This window comes from Hyperoodon ampullatus (genome assembly GCF_949752795.1).
Source record: "Hyperoodon ampullatus genome assembly, chromosome: X".
Lineage (NCBI taxonomy): Eukaryota > Metazoa > Chordata > Mammalia > Artiodactyla > Ziphiidae > Hyperoodon > Hyperoodon ampullatus.
The window spans coordinates 29029025-29041406 of NC_136913.1; the positions used below are offsets into that span (position 1 = coordinate 29029025).

The following is a 12382-nucleotide window of genomic DNA, read 5'->3' on the forward strand; positions in this document are numbered from 1 at the left end:
CTAAACAGATTATTGGAGAAAACAATTAGACATAAAATGACTCTAAGTGAAGATTCCTGGCACTTTTCTATGTGTGCAAGTGTATGCACTCTGCATACCAATGACAAAGCTAGAAAGAAAACTCACCTGTTTTCTTCCTCAAGATCTGCTAGGATTCTCTCTAGCTCCCCTCTTTCCTCACTCTCTAAGGAAATCAAGATCTGGGCAGGACTACGAGGCTGGCTCAGGGGGGAGTCCTGGTTCAAACTTTGGCAGTAATGCTGGATTAACAAATGTTCATCATCTCTGGAAAATAAAATCAAAGGTTTTGGTTTTTTCCCCCCTTATTTTGCCTTGGGGGTCAGGGACTTGGGTGTGTATTTTAAAAGAGAAACAGTTATTTGCTCTTAACAATTAATTAGACCCTTTTTCCTGCTTTTAAAGACATTTTGATTCTCTTGAAGTTGTGGTCTACCATCCTGTTGGTGACAATTCCAAGTGTTTCTTGCTCAGATTTTCCATTGAATGTGGTTGGCCTATTTACATGGGTAAATGAATGGTAGAATTACAGTAATACTGGGACTCTATGTTGACAGTTTAATCAATCGTTAGTAAATATTAAGAGACGTAATAATGGCTGTATAATGTTTTTGCTACCAAGCCTGTCAAGACAATCTGTTCACTCACCACTGTGTTGTTGATACTGACCAGGAAAAAACTGAAGCCGTTAAAATAATAGAGTAAATATTTTCTTAAGTGGAAAGCCATGCAACTGAAAAGTGTTGCTTTGGTAAGCCAGTTTCACAACTTATAAACCCCACAGAGGCAGGATGGTAACAATAATGAAACTACGGATAAAAATGACTATTTCATTCAATTATTGTTTAGATAGAAAAACAAAAACTGGCAGGGAAAAAAAAAGCCATTAAGGTGACTAATACAAGAGGAATGAACAACTCACTCCTCAGAGCAGCTTTTAAAGACTAACCTTGGGGGACAAAGAGGCCAAAGGCTTATATGTTGGGAGGAAGCCGCAATCTTCCCTCATTTCTAGGAACTCTCTCATACACAGAAGAAATGATTTTCTAAATGCATCGCCCCCAGCTCCTGAAAAGCCTGTGTACCTCCGAGTTATAAGAACTTCATTCTGTTCTTAGTGATAGGCTAAAGCCCTTTGCTTCCGGCTATGTATCAGTAAGATGATATGTTAATTTTTCCCTCTCCACACCCCTTTAATTTCCTTTTCTCATCTCTATGTCTTCTGAGTTGAAAAAATTTCAGATACTTAGGGAAAAAAATCCTCCTCATTTAAATGATCTTGGTCCATCAAGTCAGATAACTGGTTGGTAAGTTAAAATTAAAATAATTATTGGGTGTTAAAAACAAACATTTAAGTGAAGTCAACCAATCTACCAAACCACTTCCCCAGATCTGCCCCGAAGATATCATGATATTACCATCCAACATTGAGTCAAAATGGATTTTATGCCCTCAGAATAAGCTAAAGCTAAATTTCATTTAAAAATAAAACAAAAGCAGTTTTGACCACCTAATTTGTTAGCTCTCTTCCCAAATTCTGCAGTTTGATTGCTAGGACCTCCCGTGTTTAATTACAACATATAGTTATAATTCAACTTCTCTTACTGTTTTCTGAGGCAGTCACTGAACGGCAGCCATTATTATACAGGTACAACTTGAATTACTGTGAATGTGCTAGAGCTTCTCATATTCAAATCAGTGACCCAAAGAAGCAAATCATTCAGGTTGTTTACATTTCGTTGATTCTTTGGTTACATATTTTTCTGTCAAAGTAGTTTATATGTTAATACTATTAATACTTTTCCCCACAGCTAAGAAAGAGAATGCACCATAGTTATGTTTGGGGGAAAAGGCTGTTTTGTTTTAAGTAACTTAAGTCATATATGAATGGCTGAGTGTTGACTTTATTCTTTATTATCACCTTGATCACCTTTATGTACCAGATGAGATGACTTATTCTCATGTCTTCAATAACCAGTTATGTATAAATGCCACGTGGATACTGTTTCCTTCAGTCTAATTCTCATAAAGCCTGTTTCTCATCTGAGTGTGACCTTGGGTTGCCACACCAACTACACAGGATAAATTTACCATTTTCCCTTTGCCTAGATTCTCTATGACAAAGTGGTGAGACATCCATAACTTATCAAAGTAAAAACATTATTGTACCTTGACTAGATTTAATCTCCCTAAATTATCTATTCAGTTAGCAGATCCTTATTTTGTCCTCCATATTTGCTTCTCAGTCTGTTCCCTCCACCTCAGCCTCTTGGTTCATGGCAAGATTCCTTATTGTGAATACTTCCCCTACTCTGTAAGGAAGCCTCTGTTTCCCTGCCATAGCTGTGCTCTCCGCCACTTTGAGTACCACTCTCTCGCCTTCCTTAAATTTGACAGGCCTAGCTTATCATCCCACTACAAAACCATGACCTCAATTTGTACTTCTTCTTCTGAAACCCTTCACAAGATAGTCTCACTTTACTTAGCTCTTGAAGGCGTTAAATCACAAAAATCTACTAGCTAGGATCTCTAAAGGAAAATGCTCATCTAGCCTACCATATGGGAATGCCAATGCAACTACACCAAGATTATAGTTCTGCTCCCCACGAGTGGAGAAAACACTACTTAGCCATCAATTTAAAAATTAATATCTAATCCCTTTAAATATCCTGCAGGTTTGGTGAAAGATTAAACATTTAATATAGTTTAAGTATTTGGGACCCTGCAATTTGTGGTAGTATGGCATTAAATAAGAATAAGGCAAAATGTTTTGGAACATTTTGGAACATCTGGAATACCAATAAATGCCACAGTTTGGATGAGCTCATTCTGTGTCGGGTTGTCAAGAGTTAAAGAAAAAAAAGTAAATGCAAGTCTCCTTGAAAGATCAAATGAATATTAAACGCTAATTCCTATCCTCTGCGCTACCCTACCTCTAAATCCCTCAAAGCAATTTCATGGTCAGGAACATTTTGTAAAAAGAGACAGGATACTTACATGCTCTCATTAGGAGAGATGCTATCATTTAGATAAGATCCATTGCTGTTTTCCATTTCTGCTAGCCTGATAAAAAACGTAAAAGCTCATTAAAACTTATGTGACTTCTTAGAATCTATTCAAGACCTAATCGAACATTCCTGAAAACTAAAGGATAAATCATGTCAAGAGGAGAAAGGAATCCTTCATATTAAAGGATGTGTGTGTTGGCCTAACCGTCTGAGGCAGTGAGTGGTGGACCACAGCTAGGTAAGTAGCTTTACATTTACGCTGCAAATTACAAGAGAAGTTGTATTTTTTTTCTTCACGGATTGATCTTCCTTTCACTGAGAAGAGGCCTTTGTTTTCACGAGAAAAGCTTCCCTGACAACAAATACACTCCGTACCTTACGCTATCCCATGTGTTTTTTAAGACAATTAAAGATTTCCACTGAAGACAGAATTATATATAGCTAGTTAATACTTCCTATGGTTGATAAACATGTTTAGCAGTTAGACTATTGGTAAAAGATAGATTCACAGTAAGTTCTCTATACATTCTGCCACTTTTTACCTTCAAAAACCTCCTTCACCTCAAACAATAATAAAGTCTTTTTACAACTTAAAAGTGAACCAAACTCTTACGGATTTATTTAACAAGCATATCTTACAATCAGCAATTTAGTTTTTAGATATACAAGTTACCTCAAACACAAAGGAAGTGGGACAGAAAGGTCCAGGGATGAGGAAAATGAGTGACTCTCTTCTTTACAGCATAGTATGTAAAATACACACAGAACTGGAAAGCCAGTGCTTTCATAGTCTCCATATAACACAGTATAATTTCTTCATATACTTATGTCTGGTCTAGCAGTTTTCTAAGAAGGTTAAATGATTTCTAAGGCAATTGATTAAACGTGCTCAGTATATAAAACATAACAAAGCTATCAGGAATGTTTAAAGGCCTGGGTTAGGGGAGACTGCTCTGGGCTGATGCTCTTATTGGTGTCCAAAAACAACATGCAGTGGAACGGCATGCACGTTAGAGGGCAAGCTGATTAGTAGAAATCAGACAAGATTGGGGAAAAAGAAAAGATTTGTTTAAAATTAATATAGGTTAGCTTTCCTTGGTTAGTTATTTCAATCAATATTTGCCTGGCATTCAACTAGTCTCATACCTGCTAGCATAATGTTCAATGCGTGAATGAGTATCATCATGTGAAAGCTGAGGGGACGAGGCAGGCCTATAAGGCAGAAAATGTTATTAGTCACAGATACCATCCATTAATGGAGAAAAAACCCCCACCACACAGTTATGTTATATACATGGCCTAGAATGCTTTTATCCTAATACTAAGGATAATGTACACAATTAGCTGTTCCTGTATCTTAGATATCATCAAGTATTTAGAATCCAGGTTTGAGAGATGATTTCTCATACTTCTGCTTTTCTCAGAAGCCATAAAGAGAGATCAAAAACCTCTCTGGAAAGTTTCAATTATAGAAAAGGTCGGGGGGACAATCTCTACGTGACATTTTGTCCTCCTGTCTTGTAATGTCTCATATCCTAGAGTTCGGAAACTGTGTTAGCAGTATGTGGTTTAAAATTTTAAACAGTTTACACCTGTGCCATTTATTAGCTGCCTTCTTATTGAATGGAAGCTGTACATTTGCCTAATAAATTTGCAGTTAATGATATCAGTTCTGAAGAGGCCACACCAGTCCATGACTACTTAAGATTCCACGTATCAAGATGTCTTGGTTTGTGCAATTTTGTAAGGAAGGAATATATCTACCAATTTAGCAGCAGGACTACATTACTACTTCATAAAGCAAAACTGAATGGCCCTAAATTATAATGTGATGTTTTAAAAAGAATGACTAACTTCAATAGGATGTCAATATCTGAAATATTTCTTATTAGGGATACTGTGTGCTAATACACAGAGGGGAAAACAAGAGAGGAGGATTAGCAGGTATAGTCTATTTACTTTGGGGGTATAAAAACCTACATTTTTTTGGCTTCACAGATGAGAATTTTGGTAGGGTTGACATGTTTTCACCTTTTCATATCTGATCTATTAATTATCCTCGAAGTTTTTATAGTATCTTTTAGATTAACCTTAGGAAAAAATCCATCTGTTCTGAAAACCAGTTTGGGCTTGGGCTTTTTTGTTTTAACTGGAATAGGACAAAAGGTCGCTTCCATTTCTCTCCTGACACAGAAAGCCCTTAGGTAAAGGCATGAATCCAAACGTCAACAGAAACCTATTCAGTAAGGATTAGTTTAGTCCAATGTCTAAGCAGCATTCAAGGACTTGGTCAGGACACTAAGAAGAATATGTCTGTTTTTTCTTACATTAAAAAAAAAGAAGAAAGAAAGAAAAACGTGTAGTTACCTAGGCTTACATAGGAAATGTGCTAGAGATCTATATTTCTTAAAGAAGACACACAATCATAAGATGATTACAGCACACTACAGCAAATAACCAGGGAACTGAAGTCTTGCCTGAGAGATAAAATGTCTTATTTATGAAACCAAAGTTATCTAGGTCAAGTGTCACCATAATCAACTTTGGAATGAATTACGAAGATGCTTAAACTGTCATGAGGAAACAAAAGGATGACTACCCAATTTACTAGGCAGATCCAAAGATTTCCAGGTTAATCTTCATTCTAGTTTTGGAGATAATCTGCTAATTTCTTAGAACCCTGGAACAGCCCATTATTAGAAAAATTCTAAGGTTTGTTTTGAAATATTCACTGCAGGTCAAGATAACTGAGTACCTGGATTACTTAGTTTATAAGCCCTATCTTCTGGAACAGACCAGTCTTTCGATTACATACTTCTTATAAGCTAAAAGCCCACCATCCAGGAAAATATATTAGTGTTTCCCCTTGTAACAGTTGCTACCTTGGTAGTGTAGAGAAGAAAGAAAACATGAGACCCTGGAGCATAACTACACCGAGAAAGCTAGGCATGTAAATGCAAAATACTTTAATAAAATCTTAAACAGGAAATCTTATGCAGAGCTTTAATTCTTAGCCTTGAGGATACTTCCGTGTTATTTTTCTTATTAATGTACATAGCACCTAAGACAGCATGCATAAGCTCAAGAACTCGTAATAACCAAGCAATCTAAAAAATATAGATATACACTAACGGAGGTACTTATTAAACCAGAAAATGGGCCAAAAGGGAATACTGGTCAGAAAAGAATCATTTAAAAATCAAGAATTAGTAAAAGTACAAAATTACGTAGTCCAGAAACAAAACTAAATGCAAAGTCTTCTAAAATGCTTTTCCAAGAGAAGGTAAGAATACTGTTCTCCCTTCTCACTTCCTAAATACAAAATGATATACCCCCAAAAGGATTATTCCTACTATTCCTATTACTGCTAATGGCCAATTCCATCCCACCCACCACCATTTTCTCTTTTGTGACAACTCCATTAATACGTTTTCAAAGCAGAATAGCTCAAAGAACACTGTTTGACTGTCTCATTTGTGGACAAACAATAGAAAAGGTTTATGCTAGGTTTACTTTCAAATAAAATGACAAATGCAGGCAAATGAGGGGTTTTTTCTAAGGAAAAACAAAAGATCTGTATCTCAGTAAACTTTCAAATTCTGTGATCCATACTGAATGGATTAAATGCTGTCATCGTCATAGGATTTGTTAACTTTGGATAGAGTTCTTGCAAAATAAAACACCTTAGGACCTGGCTCTTCTGCGTGAATAGAATAGCTTTACAATTCATTTCATAAATTATTTACCATCCCATGAGTAAAGACTTTAATAAAATTATTGGTATTACAGGGACTTTAGCCTGCTGGGGTTGTTTTCTTCCTCAAAGTTAGAATTTCCCACTATTTCTGAATAATCTAGCATACTGTTTTATAAAAAGGCTAAGTGGGGCTAGGTTTCAGTTGTTAGAGAAGATATTTTTTAAAACAATGTTATTAATTTTAAAGTTCTTCAAAATTTAAGAAAGACAACTTAAAATAAGTTATATTAAACTGTCATGAATTTTTCTCATTAGCTTATGTGTACAGTAAACTTCTTCCTCTAGTTAGTTATTCTTTATTATGTTGTGCTACCTCTATGTGTTTTAAAACATTAACCTTTAGCATATTTTTCTTTTGGATTTGTCAGCTGGTTAGATTTACTTTGTGTTGGAATAAGTTCTACTTGCTTATCAGGATCCAATCAAGCTTAGAATTTCAGTATATCAATTAAAATTTTTTTTAATTTATGAAAGGCTTTACCTTCTATAAACAAATAGACTACCTGGGATGGGAAAATAAGTACTAACAGCAAGGAACATAACTGAATCTAAATAACTCCCCAAGTTGTTTAAGCATGATGATTAAAGAAATCGGGTATAGCTACCATATCTCAAAATTAAAGGGCACAATAACGCAGCTTTACAAAAGAAAGGAAAGTCTTATACTTCCTTTAGGCCATAAAAGACTTAAAATAAATTTCAATTAATAGTTTGCATTTATCACTACAGGATTTTTTTAAAAAAAGACCTACTTTAAATTAAATTACATGGTAGAATAAAAAAGACCCAATAAAAATGAACTGAATTCTTATATAAGCACGTCTTCCAAATTGGTCATTACCCTCTTATATATAATAGAGCTGTCTGACTTTAAATAAATATTTTAATAAAGTACACTTTGAAATACCAAAATTTTGTTCTAAAAACCCCACGCAATATAACTTTAAAACAATGCACACTTTGTTTGCTGATATTTAAATCACGGACTCTAAAAGGAGTTTTCTGATGACATTATAAACTCTGAGATAAGTCAATTATCTGTTAATATCTAGTATTAGTAGTATTAATAATACACACCAATAATAATAACAAAGACTACAGTACACTTTCCTTCCGGTGTAAACGTGTGTTTATGAGCTGGGTATTTAGCTTGGAGAAGAGAGCAAAGTGAGTTTAGGTCAAAATTGAGAAACTCATGTATATAAACACTGGTCAAATAGCATGGCATTACCTGATAAAAAGTCCACATGTCTAATTGAAATTATTCAACCATACTCAACATCATACCATGAAACAAATTTTGATTTTAAATAGTCCACTTATAACAGGCCCTAAAGAGTAAACCATCATCCTTTTGAAGGTCCTAAAGCATTGAATCTCTAGAAATATGGCTAAAGAATGTTATTATGTTAATCAGAAGGCTCTTCCCTGCTTATAATGAAAGAATATATAAACGTGTCTCCCAGGAATATAACTAACAACCCAACAATTTCTTTGATGTTAATTTGCACCCCAGGCCAGGATTTCTGCTGGTTTACATTTGACCAAGTGGGGACCTGAAAACCTCACTGATTCTCCTGATCTGTGGTGGATGGCACCCTCAAAGTCTTATCAAGGGAAAAATTTTTGAAATGAAGGAAGGGAAATTAAAACGTCTTTCAACAAAACAAACAGAAGAAAAATTTTAAAAAATCAAGCAAGCGAATGTGTTGGTGGTAGCAGCACCCTTCAGTGGAAGTACTCACGCAGAATCTACCGGCCAGAAGTTGATCAGAGTAACAGGACTGCAAAACAAAAAATGAGGTGGTGAAGAGAGACACAGGCAAACTCAGCCACACACACACACACACACACACACAAAAATTACTGAAAGGTCAAAATAAATGAAGTCCAATTAAGTATGAACCATGGAAAGCAACGGCCAGACAAAGGTGAAAAGTGAATTAAAAGAAAACCAGTTGTGCGATTGCCATCAGAGTTATGGAAAAAAGAAGAGAAGGTTCAAAAGAGGTGAAGACATCATCATTTTGGTCTAGAGAATCATAACTACTTACTGTGAAGAAATTTCCTGTGACTATATTTTTTTTCAAGTAGAAAAAAGTGACTAGATACGACCACACAATCAGATACAAAAAGACACACGCCTACTGATTTGTAAGGGAGGAAAATCAAAATGAAATCTTGGATTCACTCATTTGTAAACAGTCCCATATTTCTTGCAAGCCTTGTGAGGTAATTAGGAGCCGGAACAGTGGTGGTTTACTCCCTGTGAGATACAGTTTAACTTTTGGAAAAGGTCACTGTCATGGGACAATTGACATGGAAAATGGCGACTGAACATCAGCTTGCTTTTCTCTTTTTGAGATACAGTAAATCTAAAGAAAGAAATAGGAGAGACTGTTTGCATTTGGGAGTGAAGGAAGGTATTCAGCTGAGAGGAGCTCAAAGATACGTCAACTGAGAGGCTGGTTTGCTTTGGCCACTACTCACGTTTCCATGTTGTCCCCCTCTAAGACCGTCTGCACTGGCAGGTAGCCCATTCGGGGATGCTTCGCAAAATACCTTTTGGTTCGAAATTTGTTTTTCAGTACCTTGGCAAAGTCTCGAACATCTTCTCCCGATGTAGTCTGAAAGGGAAATCGTGCTGACATCAGACTTGGGGAGGGGGTATAATCTCAAGAGAAAGCACAATTCCAGCACTCTGCCTCGGAGCACTTGTTTTATTAGAATTAAGAGCAGGAGGAGTTGAGAGCAAAGGCTTTGGAATCACATGAAAACGTGGTTTTGAAACCAGACCTGCCATTTACTAGTGGGGTTAACGTGGCTGAGTTATTTACCTATCCAAGGCTCCAATCACCTATACAATCGGGGCAATAACACCTCAACAAGTTGTGATGATGAATAAATGAAGTATACCAACTACTGGGCTACCCAACAAATGGTAATTTATAGAAGTCTGGAGGCCAGAAAGTTGACCTTCCGTTTTGCCACACTTTACAGTAGTTTTAAAACGATTTTGTCCACATTGCTATAGTATTTCACCCACTAAATACCATTCTATTCACAGCATGGTACATTCTCCATCAATGAGTACCTTTGCAAAAGGAATCAAAATGAGGAAGACAATGAAATAACTGGGAGAATCACTCTGAAGATGGAAGAGAGAAAAGCTCTAAAGCAGAGCTTCTCAAACTTTGATGTGTTGGATACCACCAGCAGACCTTGCTAAAATGCAGGCTTTGATTTAGAAAGTCCAAGGTGGGCCCTGAGGTTCTGCATTCCTAATAAGCTTCCAGGTGATGCCAATGCTGCTGGCCCACAGATCACACTTTGGATAGCAAGCAGCTAGTGTTTAAGGAACAAAAGATTTACACCCAGGTCTGTGTCCACCAAGTCCAGGCCCTTTCCATTTCACCAGTGATTTTTCAAAGTCCTATTGGCCACTGAGCATTTTCCCAAAACAACATCTTAGGAGAAGACTCCAGCTCTTAATTATAGAACCTTGGGCAAGCTTTTTTAACCTTAGGATCTCAAGAGTCCTCAACTATAAAAAGGGGATAAAAATAATACCTATCTCACACAGAGTAGTTTAAAAGGTAAATGCCTAGCAATTAGTTGTTAAGTGTGAGCAAGATTAATTTAAGTGGTGGATTGCGAATTTTAAGGAACCTATATTACCCCACCCCATACCCAATGTGCTCCATGGCCGTAACACCTCTGCACACAGCCCCTAGGGATGTGCAGACTAAACGTGAAAATGTCTTCCCTACAATCCACGAAAACAGAAGAAAAACCTATTGATTCACCCAACAATATGTGTTGAGTGTCTACGACAGTCCACATGTGCCAGGCATCCCACTAGGGATAAAGTAAATCCCGGAGTCTACAATTTGGAGCCACTTTAGCTGGGCAACATCTGGGGAACTTACAAATCACAGTGTGATACATGATCTGTAAGACTGTACAAAACTGAAACTTCTTCCAGGTGAACTAAGTCACGTCAGGGAGGAATCTAACTTACCGGAGTGCAATATTCCACCATGGGATAGTGCATTTTGTGGCCTTTTGCAACGCGACCAGAAAAAAAGCAACTTTGGCAGATGTCATAATTAAAGTGCTTTAGACTCCTGTACCTGGTAAAGAACAAAAACAAACATATATGTTATTTCTTCAAATCAAATTCCCAAAGAACGCCCTTTAATAAACCTCCTTCCAGGGCCTCCCTGGTGGCGCAGTGGTTGAGAGTCCGCCTGCCGATGCAGGGGATACCGGTTCGTGCCCCGGTCCGGGAGGATCCCATATGCCGCGGAGCGGCTGGGCCCGTGAGCCATGGCTGCTGAGCCTGCGCATCCGGAGCCTGTGCTCCGCAACGGGAGAGGCCACAACAGTGAGAGGCCCGCATACAGCAAAAAAAAAAAAATAATAAACCTCCTTCCACACTGTCTTAATTCTGGAAACAGAAGGCAGGGTTCATTAATCCCATAAGGTAAGTGATTAACTTCCTACTTCCAGATTTCTCTGGTGCTTCTCCTACAGTATCAAAATATTTTGGCAGGGCTTCCCTGGTGGCGCAGTGGTTGAGAGTCTGCCTGCCGATGCAGGAGACATGGGTTCATGCCCTGGTCCGGGAGGATCCCACATGCCGTGGATCGGCTGGGCCCGTGAGCCATGGCCGCTGAGCCTGCGCGTCCGGAGCCTGTGCTCCGCAACGGGAGAGGCCACAACGGTGAGAGGCCCGCGTACCGCAAAAAAAAAAAAAAAAAAAAAAAAAAACAGTAAAATATTTTGGCAGAAATATTCTCCTATAAACATTTGGAGAGAGGGGAGAAAAACTCAGCTCTTATTTAAACTCCACTAGGAACTCTTTCAGATTAAGTAGGAAGATAGTGGCAAACTTCCAGGCTTTTGAAGACCAGATACTAGAATTTGAAAGAACTTCCAGAAAGGACAGATTGATGCATTGTGGGCTCCCGTACCCATCAAAAAGGCACAGAAGTTTTCTGAGGGAATTATTTTCAAAAAAAAAAATTATCAAGATAAAGCGTTTCATAAGACAAAAGAAAATTAAACAAGAACTCTCAATTAAACCAAATCTTGCTTTAATTACATTTTCTGATTGACTGAGATGACTCATCTTCAGATTGTTACTTGGATAATCTCTTTTATCTGTCTCTCTTCAGAAACCCCTCATCACGTTACCTCCACATGATAAAGGAAGCCCCAAGAAAAGACATATTTTGGGTGAGATGTAAGTACTACATGGTACATTTCCCCCCCCTTCTCGGAATGCTGTATTCTTCGTTTCATACCGTCCCTGCCTTGTGCTTTCTCAGATAAGAATCTTAGCCAATTAAAATAAACATATTCCTTATGTCACATATGGGAATGTGGGAAAAAAAGCTACTGTTTTTAGATCCCAACCAACTTCTGAGAGTGGGGAAAAGGAGGAAAGAGAAGTGCTCATTCCTAAAATAATCTACTTTCATAAGGGCAAAAGAATTGAATGTGAAAATGCTCTCTTTGATCCTCCAAAGCATTCTCCTTTTTCATTTTATAAAACTTCGCCCAGTATACAAATCTTACCAGCGAAGGAAGCTAA

At 37.5% G+C, this 12382-nt stretch overlaps 1 protein-coding gene across 7 annotated transcripts in view; it reads right to left on the bottom strand.

Moving 5' to 3' along the window:
• Positions 1–12382, bottom strand: part of DMD (dystrophin) — a gene marked incomplete at both ends in the record, with an annotated part of 2093893 nt that overhangs the window by 56956 nt on the left and 2024555 nt on the right. For 4 of the 7 annotated variants that reach the window (XM_079728248.1, XM_079728247.1, XM_079728251.1 and 1 more), the window contains 6 exons: positions 127–285; positions 3016–3081; positions 4173–4238; positions 8529–8567; positions 9274–9410; positions 10805–10916. In XM_079728248.1, coding sequence (XP_079584374.1) covers positions 127–285; positions 3016–3081; positions 4173–4238; positions 8529–8567; positions 9274–9410; positions 10805–10916 — 579 coding nt within the window. The remainder of the gene's footprint in view (positions 1–126; positions 286–3015; positions 3082–4172; positions 4239–8528; positions 8568–9273; positions 9411–10804; positions 10917–12382) is intronic. The other 3 variants (XM_079728249.1, XM_079728252.1, XM_079728250.1) reach the window with 2 other exon arrangements.